The sequence below is a fragment of the Epinephelus moara genome, chromosome 17 (genome assembly GCF_006386435.1).
Source record: "Epinephelus moara isolate mb chromosome 17, YSFRI_EMoa_1.0, whole genome shotgun sequence".
In the NCBI taxonomy this organism is placed as follows: domain Eukaryota; kingdom Metazoa; phylum Chordata; class Actinopteri; order Perciformes; family Serranidae; genus Epinephelus; species Epinephelus moara.
Window position 1 is genome coordinate 33507078 of NC_065522.1, and position 13555 is coordinate 33520632.

At 44.3% G+C, this 13555-nt stretch overlaps 2 protein-coding genes across 2 annotated transcripts in view; one reads left to right on the forward strand and one right to left on the reverse strand.

Moving 5' to 3' along the window:
- Positions 1 to 9269, forward strand: part of LOC126403679 (toll-like receptor 2 type-2) — a 15056-nt gene extending 5787 nt beyond the window's left edge. The window contains exons 5-12 of the mRNA XM_050066388.1: positions 2131 to 2337; positions 2755 to 2877; positions 3327 to 3477; positions 4479 to 4643; positions 5087 to 5266; positions 5350 to 5490; positions 5572 to 6080; positions 8296 to 9269. Of these exons, the coding sequence (XP_049922345.1) occupies positions 2131 to 2337; positions 2755 to 2877; positions 3327 to 3477; positions 4479 to 4643; positions 5087 to 5266; positions 5350 to 5490; positions 5572 to 6080; positions 8296 to 8710 (1891 nt within the window). The 3' untranslated portion in view covers positions 8711 to 9269. The remainder of the gene's footprint in view (positions 1 to 2130; positions 2338 to 2754; positions 2878 to 3326; positions 3478 to 4478; positions 4644 to 5086; positions 5267 to 5349; positions 5491 to 5571; positions 6081 to 8295) is intronic.
- Positions 1 to 13555, reverse strand: part of rnf175 (ring finger protein 175) — a 394559-nt gene that overhangs the window by 363247 nt on the left and 17757 nt on the right. The window lies entirely within an intron of this gene.

The window sequence follows — 13555 nt, forward strand, 5'->3', positions numbered from 1 at the left end:
TGTTTTAGGATTGTTTCCTTTTCCCCAAGCTCAAAGGTTTCATCCAGGGGACACGTCTGGATGTGGAAGCATCAACAGGGCCGTGATGATGGAGCTGTGAAAATGTATGTTGTCACAGAAACGACCCCTTAATACTTGTTATGATTTCCCAAAGCTTAGTTAACATGTCTCACCTGTGTGCTGGATGTATGGGCTCCAGCAGATTGACCCGACCGACCGGACGCCATCATCGCAGTGGACACTACGCTGCGTTCACAGTGCTATGTGGAAATCGGACATAACAGCACTTAAAATGTGGCGGTTGAACTGCAAAATCTGTCATAATTTATGGCTCTTATACCGCGGTTGGTGCTCAGTACTGTCTAAAACAGATTTCTAAATGGAAGTTTGTCACTGGCATCAATTTTTACACTGCCAGTCACATGAATATGGTGTATATAAGTGTTGAGTCAGAATTAGTTTAGTTCCTACGTTCCCTGAAGGCACTGTCACTCATGATTCCACACCCCTCTCAGTTGATGCCACGCCCCCCACGCCACATCAGGGTCAAAAGTCTGAAACTCAAAAAAAAAAGATCTGAAAGTGAAAAAAAGATTTGAAACTGAAAAAAATAAGACTTCAAATGTTAAAATATATATGGAAGTGAAAAGTGAAAATAAATTATTCATTCAAAAGAATTACCAAATAAATTATTCATTCAAAAGAATTACCAAAGTGAATCAACATTATATTTAACCTGAAAAAACGTTTAAGGTACTTATTTTTATTTTGAATACATTGTTGTATTTTTCAAAATTCAAGATCAACACATGAATTTTCAGTTTCAAATTTTATTTTTTCAAGTAAAAATCTTTTGACCCTAATGTAGCTCCATACAGACGGCAAAACACATCAGTCAGTCCGTTTCCATGACATCAGAGAAAATGAATTTATTGCGTCAGCCATGTGAACATGTTAGTGTGACTAACACACCCAGATCATGTGACTCCTGCATGTATACAGTCAATCAGACCCAAACTGGCCGAGGCGCTCTGAGCATGCTCCACAGTTTCCGCCCCGGGCTTTGACCCGGAAGTCCAGTAGCATTAAATGTGTAAGAGAAGAAGAAACATACTGAGTGACTGTGTAGCCACTTTCAGTGAAATTTATTCTAAAAAAACTGAAATAAAAACGTGGTGGGAGCAGATTCAGTAGGACTTCCTGTATGAGAAAGTTTGTGGATTCAAATTTGGTGTGAATCCTGACATGATTTATTTTCTATCTAATGGGCCCTGTGATTTGTACTGTATGAGGATGACGAACACTTTGCGTCACATGATCCAAATTTAGCAAATGAATTATACTCACAGATGACGGGACACATTATGAAGTATAAGCAAGTTAAATGATGGAGCTGGTGATAAGGTTGGCAGGGACAGGAAGTCCAAATGCCTTGAGAGATGAATTAACACATTGGCTTTGGTCTTTTCATGGGAACTGTTGATGGTAACAAAGACATAGAATATTCCCAGACTTATCCTTTAAAATGTATGGAGGGAAAATGTAAGGACCATCCATCCATCTATCCATTTTCAACCGCTTATCTGAAGCTGGGTTGTGGGGGCAGCAGGCTGAGCAAAGTGTTCCAGACGTCCCTTTCCCAACAACATGTTCCAGCTCCTCCTGGAGGACCCTGAGGCGTTCCCAGGCCAGATGAGATATGTAATCCCTCCAACCTGTTCTGGGTCTGCCCCGGGGCCTCATACCTGTTGGACATACCCAGAACACCTCTAACAGGAGGTGCCCAGGATCTTGATCAGATGTTGAACCACCTCAACTGACCTCTTTAGATGCAAAGGAGCAGCGGCTCTACTCCGAGCTCCCTCCAGATGTCTGACTCCTCCCCCTATCTCTAAGGCTGAGCCCAGACACCCTACAGAGGAAACTCATTTCAGACAGGTGAGGGTTGGGACATAGGCAGACAAGTAAAACAAAAGCTACCACCAAGTTAAGGTGGAGGTTCTTGGAGGCGACAGGTAAGGACCAAAGACTGAAGAACTGAGTATTGAACCGGCAGGCTCTCATGCCCTTTAAAGGTCTTACTATTCCCATCTTTCACTCTACCTCTCCTGTGTCTTCCTCTCTCTGCAGGTACGAGTCCGGTACTCTAGCATACGTTTGGCCGTTGGGTTGTGTCACTTTGAGCCTCCACAGTCCATTTCTAACAAACATATCCTTAGCCTCAGCTGTGCTCAGGGACGTGTCGTACCCCGAGACACCTCTCATACTAGAGGACATCCATCTTATTGGGAATCTGTCTGTTCAGCCCTTCAGAGAGTCAGCCAGGAGGAGAATCAGGTTTGTCCACAATCTCCTTCTCTTCTGTCTTAGCACTTGTGCAGCACTGAGCAGCACACACTGCAGTGCCAATGGTAACAAAAGCTCCTCAGTCATATGCTTTTTGGGCTAAGAGTGCAGTCACTTTACACTATTGATCAACCATTGATTGAAACTGAGAATAATGGGAGGGAAATGTAATTAAAGGGAAATTAATGCAATATTCTCAGTATAGCTGCAGCACCTCTTGCTCTGCAGTCGATGTCAAACTTCATTTGAAACCAGCAAAATGTGGAACTGAGAGACATTAATGTATGCAGTACTCAAATATTGTTGTTTTTTGGGGGTAAGCGTGTAAAACTGTGAAATGCCACATGGCAGAAAAATCACTTTGACACAGAAACCAACCAGCCGCTCTTGTATGATTTCACTCTTCAGGAAAATTACCTTCCACAACTTTAGGGTGTCTGATGAGGCCATTGTTAACCTACTGGAAGTGCTGGATGGCGTGCCACTCACCGCCTTAATCGTGGATAATGTCACGCTGACAGGCGAGGGCAGGTAGGAAACTTCAACATGACCTATCAGATGCCATGTTCAAATATTAGCAATTTTCTTGCTAGACTCTGCAACTTTTTGACAAAAACATGCCTAATGACAAATGAAGAGCATCATAGCTGAATTAAACGGACATCTTTCCAGTGGTGAAGTAACCCTTTAATAGCATTAATGGTACCTGAATTACATTCAGGGGAGGTCCTGTTATTGTGAACGCTGGCTCACCAGAATAGCTCGCTGGCACATTTAAAATATTTGTCAATTTCACCTGCGCTTTTCCTCAAAATGTCTGCTGTAATTAAAGGGTCGTGTCATGAATGGACGGTTGAATGAATTAATAGTACTTAATAAAACTACTTCACACTAAAAAAGTTTATATCCAGAGGTGAAGTGTTGCTTGAACGAATAACTGCATGTCGTGTGATGGTTTGTTGCTTCTCGACTGGTGGTAGGTGGGCACGAGCCAGCTGGTCCGATCATAAAAGCGTAGACGAGTTCTTCGTACGAAACACTGTGGTGCTGGACGTCTTTAAGTTTGTCTCGTTTCTGGAGCTGGGGTTTCTGCTGAAGTACCCCAGGAAGGTGTCTGTCATAAACTCTCAGGTAAGGAATATAGCGTGTGTAACATGTGGTAACTACTACATCAGTCCACTACGTACTGTTCCTAAAGCAAGGAATCTGAAAAAGAGGAAAGGTTCATGACGTCAGTGACAGCATTCTACATTCAGTTTTAGAGGGACAAGGAGACACAGGCCATGCTCTGTCAGCTGAAAGAGTTAAATATATTGAAATACATGGATGGGACGAAAACACGGGATTGAGATTGTTTGGTCTGTGACGTAATAGGTCAACAGGAAAAAGGTCCAATACTAACAAGCTGAAAGGGGGCATATCTCCACCTATCGTAGAGGAGTCGCACATACTTGGCTCAATAAATGGATTCCCCTCCCGTGCTTGTATACTGGGACGCCTTTCACGTCAGCCAAGGTCACCTTACAGAGCGTAGAGGATAAAAGACATCGTTAAAACAAAACATCAACATAAAAACAAGTGCAGTGCACAGTGTCCAGTTAGAGTGAATATGGATTGTGCCCAGGGGGAGGAGGTAGATGAACAGAAGTGGACCCAAGACTGACCCCTGGGGGACACCCAGTGGAACACCCGAACACCCAGACTTGTGGTTCCTTAATTACATAAATTGTTGACGGGCGGTGAGGTATGATGTGAACCAGGAGAGTGCAACACCAGTGATCCCAATGCCAGCCAGGCGGTCCAGACTTTGTGACAGTGTGTGGTCTCAACAGAGAGTTTGCGTGCTAACATTAGCTCGGCAGCATTTTTCAGTCGAAGGTGAAACAACACAGATACGATGGGTTATCGTGGGATTTGTCATGCCCCCCTTTCCCCTAATTAACTTCAATAGAAGTGGCACCAAAGTCTGGCATTACTGCAAAATCTGAATGCTGTCACTGATGTACTGACTCTTCCTTCTCCTTGACCTGAAGCAGAAGGTCACAGCATTTAAAAGAAAACAACAACAAATGTCTAAATTTTGAAATTTAAAATCATGAGGGTGATTTTAAAGTCAGGACTTCTCCCCTCAGGTGTTTGTGATGCCCTGTGCAACGTCCCGACTGCTGGTGAGCCTACAGTACCTGGACCTGTCCGACAACCTGCTGACTGACATGACTCTGGAGGAGTCGCTGTGCAAGGGAGACAGCTCGCTGAAGGACCTCCGAGTTTTAAACGTCAGCGGGAACTCTCTGAAGGTGTTATTATTTTTTTTAGTTTTCCCATTAATTCATATGTGTTTTATGATTTTATTTCATAGCTACAAAGCTACAAGCAATTTGAAGTTGTTAGCACATTTTTTTTACCAAACTTATTGGGAACAGAAAATAAAAGCAAATGTTGCAATAACTAAATCCGTCCGGTTGATAACTTCAGTATTTTTCAATCTGGACCTCGTGTTTGTGTCTCAAGCTCCTTTCCCACTGCACAAAAACCCACTAACTCCGGCTAACATGTGGCTGTTTTATTTATTGGGAGAGGCTACAAGCGGCTTTCACTCCAGGGTCAAATGACTCTGCAGTAGTTACAAAGACTTAAGAAAATAAAGTCCAGGTTGGAAAATGCTGAAGTTTGAAGCCCCAGGTTTGAAGAAGAAATGTCCTGAGCTGCTTGAAGACGTGTCTGTCCCTCTGCTGTCCAGTCTCTGTCCGCAGTGAGCCAGCTGGTAACAAAGCTCTCCAAACTCACCCACCTGGACATCAGCAGGAACGGATACATCTCCATGCCTCCAGGCTGCTCCTGGCCCTCCACCCTGCGATACCTCAACATCTCTGGGGCTAAACTTGCAACCGTCACCCCGTGTCTTCCTGCAACTCTGGAGGTACTGAGTGGACCATGTAGCAGTCATACTGACAGGTCTGACACCATCACAGCTAAAAACACTTTCACCTTATACTTTATCAGGTGTTGGATCTGAGCAACAACAATCTCAGAAGCTTCACCCTGGCCCTGCCCGCCCTGAGAGAGCTCCACCTCTCTGGGAACAAGATACTGAGGCTGCCCCCTGGGCAGCTGTTCCCCAATCTGCAAACACTGACAATACAGGTAAGGACCAATTGCAAATCATATTTCTTCTTCCAGTTCTCTTTGTGTTTCCCAGTGTGACCCCTCTCTGTTCTCCCACAGTCAAACATCTTGAACATGTTCGCCCGTTCAGACCTCCAGTCGTACAGTCGACTGCAGGAACTCCAGGCGGGTCAGAACAAATTCGTCTGCTCCTGTGACTTTGTCAGCTTCTTCCAGTCGGCCATCAACGGAGGTGGAGACATGCATTTAACAGATGGAGAGGAAAGCTACACCTGCGACTCTCCTTTTGAGCGGCATGGGCATCTGGTGGGTCAGGTCCACCCCTCTGTTGTTGAGTGCCACAGGGTTTTGTTTGTGTCCGTGAGCTGTGGGGTGGCGCTGTTTGTTGGGACCCTGCTGACTATCGTGCTGTGGCGCCTCCATGCGTTCTGGTACCTCAAGATGATGTGGGCATGGCTAAGAGCCAAGCGTAGCTCCCGGCGACGACGGCAACGCAGAGATGAGGAGGGTTCAGAAGGGTTGCTATCCTATGACGCCTTTGTGTCCTACAGTGAGAGAGACGCCAGCTGGGTGGAAAACTTCTTGGTACCTGAACTGGAGGAGCCAAGGTAACATCAGAGGTTTATTAAAAATACTTAATAATATTTCAGCACAATTATGTGTGTTTGCTAGACCCTCCAGGATTCAACCAATTAATGCAAATTCAGCCAATCCCAGTGAATTCTGGCCAATGTTGTCAAGTCACTGCAACTTTCAAAATCAAATCTGACAGTTTAAAAGGGGCTCATTAATTGTAGAGCTGCACACAGCTTGTTGATTCCGTGTATCATGAGACCGCTGCTGTGGGACTGGAGCTCACAGTGACAGGGCTAACTGTTAGCATCACGTGGCTAACGTTATCCATGTTATTTACAGGTTTGATGAGATATGATGAGTAGTGATGAGATCACATGCTGTGTTAGCGTGTGGTATCCAGGCAAATAGAGCAGGCGTTCTCTCAGCGCTGTGTCCAACGGCATTAAGGCCCCAGGTCCACCCAAGTGGGGTTTTTTCCTTATTTAAACACGAGGAGCTCCTCAGGAAACATCCAGCCAGGAGCGTTATGGAGGCAGCGTTTATTCAGCTGTGGTTGCAACTCGTTGCTTTGATATGAATATCTATGATTCTCCATGTCGTCACAAGGTGGAGCTCTTGCTCTGGATGAAGGGAAGGCAGAAGCATGAACTGAGAGAGGACGGGTCCCCAGTCAGACGAGGAAACATGTACAAATATATATACAATATATTAGCATATTTGTCTTCTACTGTTGTTGTTTAGCACTTGCACATTTAAGATATGAGGGTTGGTCTTTGTGGTATTTGTCCGTCCTCCATTGCCATAGAGCAGCTCCGTAAAAAGTAGTCTCGCCACCAGACAATCAGAGATCTCCGCCTTCTGATAGTCTGGGGACACTCCTTTCTAAAGTGTGCTTAACACACCGGAGAAAACGGCTGGCAACAAAGCAACGCCTCTTGCATTTTTGAAAAGAACACGCCCTCCTGGAAATGTGCGCTCCCCCTTTTCTCGTCCGCCAAAGCCAATGTATAATCTGGCCGGACGGATGAGTCATGGCCTTGTAAAAGATTATGTTTGTTTCTTTTAGTTGGCGAGAATGTGTCGCCACAAATGCGACAAACATCCACTAACTTTGACGGCGTCTTCTGCAAATGCATACCGCTACACGTGTTTCTAGTTGGACTATGTTTACGAGCACAAGGGTTCAGCGAGCCACCGAAGGACCGCCCTGCGGATTTACTATTGGTTCTGCAACGTAGGGAGTTTTTTGAAAATCTGAAATTGTATCCGCCCATCTAAACACAAAATCAGGGAGAAAGACATCAGTCTTTAGTTAAGCAAAGCGTCTAAAGACTGACTTGTGAGTCTACGTAAAAAAAGCAACAGTGACGAGGGCAGCATTTTACGCAAAGTTCAACATTTTGCTTACTCTCAGCGCTCTTGAAATAAAAATAAAAATGACAACTCATTCATCCACAAAGATCTACACACAACACGATCTCCTTGGTTGTCCAGTTGACATGGTCTCCTTGAGTTAATGTATCCGACACTTTTTGATCACAGTCCCTTAAATTTCTCTGATTGAATTTTTATAGTAAATGTTAATCTCTCCATGATGTAAATTTCATGAACAGTTTTTAACCAATCTTCTAATGTTGGAGCGTCTGATTGTAACTACTTCCTGGTCTGGGCTTTCTTTCCTCTAACAAGTTGTCAATCAATCAATCAATCAATTTTATTTATAAAGCCCAATATCACAAATCACAATTTGCCTCACAGGGCTTTACAGCATACGACATCCCTCTGTCCTTATGACCCTCACAGCTGATCAGGAAAAACTCCCCAAAAAACCCTTTAACGGGGAAAAAAAACGGTAGAANCATCCACCGCCCCAACCTGCCTCCATTCAATACTGCATGGGACTGCTTCTTTGCATCTGATCGCAGCCTTTCAGATTTGTGGGATACACGAATTTGGGTGTGTCATTTTCGTAGGAAAACGTATGAACAGTTTTGGGCATTTCCAATTTGTTACATTACTCATACCCTCTGAATGAGGTACACGAGTCCAAAAAGCTTTTAATATCTCAATATTAGTTTGGTACAAGATGCTCAGTGCAGCCAAGATGACTTTTACAAAAACTTTTGGAAGTGTTCAATTTTTGGTCAGACTGTTTAATTCCTTTCCTCCGATGAATTTCATCCAATGTATACCACACATGGCATGAATAAAGCCTCCCCCTGTGCTCTCTGGTTTCTACTCTTTCAGTGAGAACGATGGAGACTCTGTGAACCCCAGACCCCCCCGGCCTCTGACCCTGTGCCTCCACAAGCGGGACTTCCTTCCTGGACACTGGATTGTGGACAACATCATAAGCGCCATGGAGCGCAGCCGGCGGACCATCTTCATCCTCTCTGAGAATTTTGTCCAGTCTGACTGGTGCCGCTACGAGCTGGACTTCTCCCACTTTCAGCTTTTTGATGAGAATGCCGCCGGAGACGCGGCAATCTTGATCCTGCTGGAACCGCTGTCCAAGGACGACATCCCCAAACGCTTCTGCAAACTGCGCAAACTCATGAGCTCCACCACCTATCTGGAGTGGCCTCAGGACGAGGAGAGGAGCGGGGAGTTCTGGAGGAGTCTCCGTAACGCTTTGAGAGGAGATGACGAGGAGGATGAATGAGGGGGAAGACAAGGTGAGGGTGAGGAAGAGTCAACGCAAAAGGACAAGACAAATGTGGAGTGAAGAAGAGAAATATTAAGGAGCAGGACTACTTGAACAGGAAAGATTAGAAGCCAAGGACGGAGGAGATGAGGTGTAAAAGAAGACTGTGGCGGAGGAGTAAACGATGTAGATGAAGAGAGGAATGTTGAAGATGAGATGAACTTTTTTTGCCAAAGTGGGCTGAAAGACAAAAACTTGCAGGGTCACAGTATACTTCATATAAAGCCTGTTTTGTTTTGTCTCACATCTCGTCCTCACACACCTTTGCAACGTTGGAATCGAGGGAGAGCGTATCTGAAAATTTCTGTAACTTTCTGAAACCGACATTCTGACTTTCACACCCACTTCATTCTGAAATCACCGTTTTTTTTTCTCCTTTGTTTTCGTCATCTGCATTAATCAGGACTTTTTGGTTTTTTACAACCTTCGAAGATTCAAGGGTTTTATCGTATCAAGTGATATTTTGCAAGAGTTTGTCAGTTTGTTTAATTATAATCCAAAAATAAAGAGTGGTGATAACTCCTAAAACAATAACAGTGTGTTCAACATTTATTTTAAGTCATAAATTATCTTTTGTTTTGTTGTAAATTTGTCGGTACTTGAAAAACATTTATAACACTTATTATTTGTTACCTTGAGGTGTGGTTTAAAGTCACGTCAACTGCACATCAATCAGTAATATTCTTTGTAATAGTCTTAATCATGTTATCTTATTTTGAAAGCAAGGAATGTCAAAGTTATAAGAGGCTTTTAGCTTGACTCAAATTGAAGACGATGTGCTGCAGCATCAGTTGCAGGTAGTGTGGTGAGATGGCCACTTGGGGGAGCTGTTGGTTTGCTGTTTCTGATACAACCTGAGGACCTCAGTGATGTGAAACTGATTTTTGCAAAAGTAAAACAGCTTCAGCACTTACAGGAAGTCAGGAAAAGTAACAGTGGTGAGGACCAACTCACCTCGTCTGTATTCCTGCTTTTATACATTACTGTGCAAATGTTTGAGGCAGGAATGAAGAAATGCTGTGAAGTAAGAATGCTTTCCAGTTTATTTGTTTTGTTTTTTTCATTTTACAAAATGCAAAGTGAGCGAACAGATGAAAAATCTAAATCAAATCAGTATTTGGAGTGACCACCCTTTGCCTTCCAAACAGCATCAGTTCTTCCAGGTACACTTGCACAAAGTCAGGGATTTTGTAGGATCATATCAGGTGTCTGATTAACCAGTCATACCAAGCAGGTGCTAATGATCATCAGTTTCATGTGTAGGTTGAAACACAGCCGTTACCTGAAACAGAAACAGCTGTGTAGGAGGCTTCAAACTGGGAGAGGAGCAGCCAAACTCTGCTGCCAAAGTGAGGCTGTGAAAGATGTCACAGGTCAAACACCATGACGAGACTGAGCACAGTAACAAGACACACTGCATCAGCAGGGTCTCTCCCAGGCAAAGGTTTCAGAGCAGACTGTTCAAGAAGCACAAAGACACAGGCAATGTTGAGGACCGCAGACGCCGTGGTCGGCCAAGAAACCAGTGGGACCCAGGTACATCCATCTACTGTCCGCAGAGGTCTGACCACAAGTGGTTTCCATGGAAGAACTGCATGGTGGAGGTTCTTTGCAAGTTTGGGGCTGCACCTCTGCAAATGGAGCTGGGGGTTTGGTCAGGATTAATGGTGTCCTCAATGCTGAGAGATACAGGCAGGCACTTATCCATCATGCAGTACCATCAGGGAGGCGTCTGATTGGCCCCAAATTTATTCTGCAGCAGGACAATGACCTGAAACATACAGCCAATGTCATGAGGAACTACCATCAGCGTGAAGAGCAACAAGGAGTCTTGGAAGTGATGGTGCAGCCCCCACAGAGCCCTGATCTCAACATCATCTGGTCTGTCCAGGATACATGAAGAGACAGAAGATCTGTGGGTAGTTCTCCAAGATGTCTGGAACAACCTTCCTGCAGAGTTCCTTCAAAATCTGTGTCCAAGTGTACCTGGAGGAACTGATGCTGTTTTGAAGGCAAAGGGTGGTCACACCAAATATTGATTTGATAGATTTTTCTTCTGTTCGCTCACTTTGTATTTAAACTTTATATTTCTGAAAGCGTTCTGACTTTACAGCATTTCTACACTTTACTGTGAAAATGATGCAACTATAGGCAGTAATTCTCTGTAAATGTACGGTCAGATATTTTATAGTGCAGAAAAAGATTTAGTAAATGCACCTGGTCCCAGGTTCTGTAGTGGCACCATGCCAATTTACCTATGGCTAAGCCCCACCCTCAAACGTGATGAGCCAATCACAGTGCGTATAGCCATTCCCATACACTGGGACATTCTCTGTCTGGACGTCCACTGAAATGCATTACAGAAAGTCAGTTTGTTCGGTTTTATGAGCTTTTTCTGAGATTTGAAGTTTAAAAATGGTCAAACGGTGTGCATGGGGTACATGCAACTCTGACACAAGGTATCCTGAGAGGCTGGGCGACCAGGTGTATTTTTTACACTTTAAACCACATCTCAACCGAGAAAAGTGTCTCCTTTGGATAAAGTTGTGTGGTAACGTTAGACCACAACATCAACTCAACGTGAATAAGATTAACAATGATGTCTACATCTGTTCTAAGGTAAGTCAACATTGTGTTTGAGGCAACATATTGTCACTTTGCTGGAAAGAAATATAAAGTTATCTTTAACATCTCTAGCTAACGTTAGCTAAAGTTAGCCTAACGTTAGCTCCTAGCTGCGTTGTTCATCATGTCACCTTGTTTGCTGGGAGTTCATTAGCCTATTTTGTTCTAGTTTTGTACTTTGGTGATCGTACATCATTGTTAGCTGTTGTCCAAAGGGCTCTAGTTAAGCTAACGTTAACTTCTGGAGCTTAGCTTCATTAACTTATCTGTAATGGCAGAGATAACAAAGGTTGGCAAACGTTATGCTGAATGATTCAGTGTAAATACTGTAGCACCAAACTAACGGAGAGACACTCTTGGTAAAGATGGTAAAAAGGCCGTTATCCTTTTCTCATATTCTGAGCCAAAAACCTTAACTTCAGTGGCACTTTAACTTGTTGTCTTTGATGGTGACGGCAACCAGATGCGGTTCACAAGCGTACACTGTGACCTGTAAATTTTGGCTTGTAATTTAAGCTTTTCATCGACCTTCTCAACAATAAAATGATGAATATATCCCTCCAATGCGTAGTTTAGGCCCTTTTGGTTACTTCTCAATGACATCTGATCGTTATGTCCCCAAAAATCATCAGTTGCCTCCTGTGAAATGCCGTGTACTGTGACACCTGCCATAGCGCCGGGCACTGAATGTTGATAGTTTGTTCGAGTGAGTGGAGGGGGGCGTGGCTTAGCCATAGGTCAATTGCCCACAAGGGTGGGATTACCCAAGTGATCCCCAGATAAGGTGCCTATCTGGGCCCATACACAGTGGCTACCCAGGTAGCATTATGTGGAGCCCACTTGGGTAAACCCACCTATGTGGGGAACTGGCATGGGGTCAACATGGAACTTGTGAACAATCCCACATGGGGCCTGTTCTTCAGCCCATTTAGAGCCCACACACAAGGGGGCATATCTCCACCTATCGTAGAGGAGTCGCACATACTTGCCTCAATAAATGGATTCCCCTCCCGTGCTTGTATACTGGGACAAGGACAGTAGTCCAGTTAAATGTCCTCGTCCAGCTGGGACTGTAGCTCCACTTCACTGTGACTGGAAACGTACCGACTGTGAATCGCAGCAGTTCAGCGAGGTTGCCCTCACACGCTGCTCACACATGCACTGTGTTCTGGGCCTAAGATTTTTACGATCACCATTGCATCACCATGTTTCTACAACAACTGAACGGACAAACCAAACTCTGGCTCCACATAAGGGCATTCGGCTGCTGTAGTAAGAAGCCCAACTGCAATGTGTAGCCCGGAGTTACGCTGGTTAGTAACATGACACGTCTGTACTGAGTTTGTCTTGGAGAGGAAGAGACCTCTGCTGATACTTCAGCTCTCGTTAAAAACTACCTGAACAATGAAGGAATTTTTTTTTTTATTTTAATTTAATTTTATATACTTTATTAATCCCTGAGGGGAAATTCAATTTTTCACTCTGTTTGTCTTATTAATCCCTGAGGGGAAATTCAATTTTTCACTCTGTTTGTCAATTACACACAGGTCCGAGCACACACATGCACAAACGCGACCTATACATGCACAAAGTGGAGAGATCTCAGAGTGAGGGGGCTGCCCATGACAGGCGCTCCAGGCGGTTGGGGGGTTCTGTGCCTTGCTCAGGGGCACCTTGGCAGTGCCCAGGAGGTGAACTGGCACCTCTCCAGCTACCAGTCCACGCTCCATATTTTGGTCCGGACGGGGACTTGAACAGGCGACCCTCCGGTTCCCAACCCAAGTCCCTATGGACTGAGCTACTGCCGCCCTGTTATTCTGGCCAGCAGAAGTTTTTAGCTGGTTGCAATCTGAAATTCACCACTAGACGCCACAAATCCTCCAAAATCTGACACACTTCACCTTTAATCTCAGCTGACTGTTTTCAAGGCTTACAGCAACTAATCTTTCTGTGCAGGTGAGGTCATCAGATCGTTGGGTATGGTTGCACTACACTTAACAAGTAATCATTCTGTTTCACACTGACTCACACTGAAGTTGATATGACAGAGAAATTTAAGCACATTTTCTGAACTAGTGTGATCTACAGCCTGTTAATAAACAGGTCAAAGGTCACATGGTTCAACACTGACTGTACACACACTACTGCACTGTGTTAATGTGTCATTACTGTAGCCTG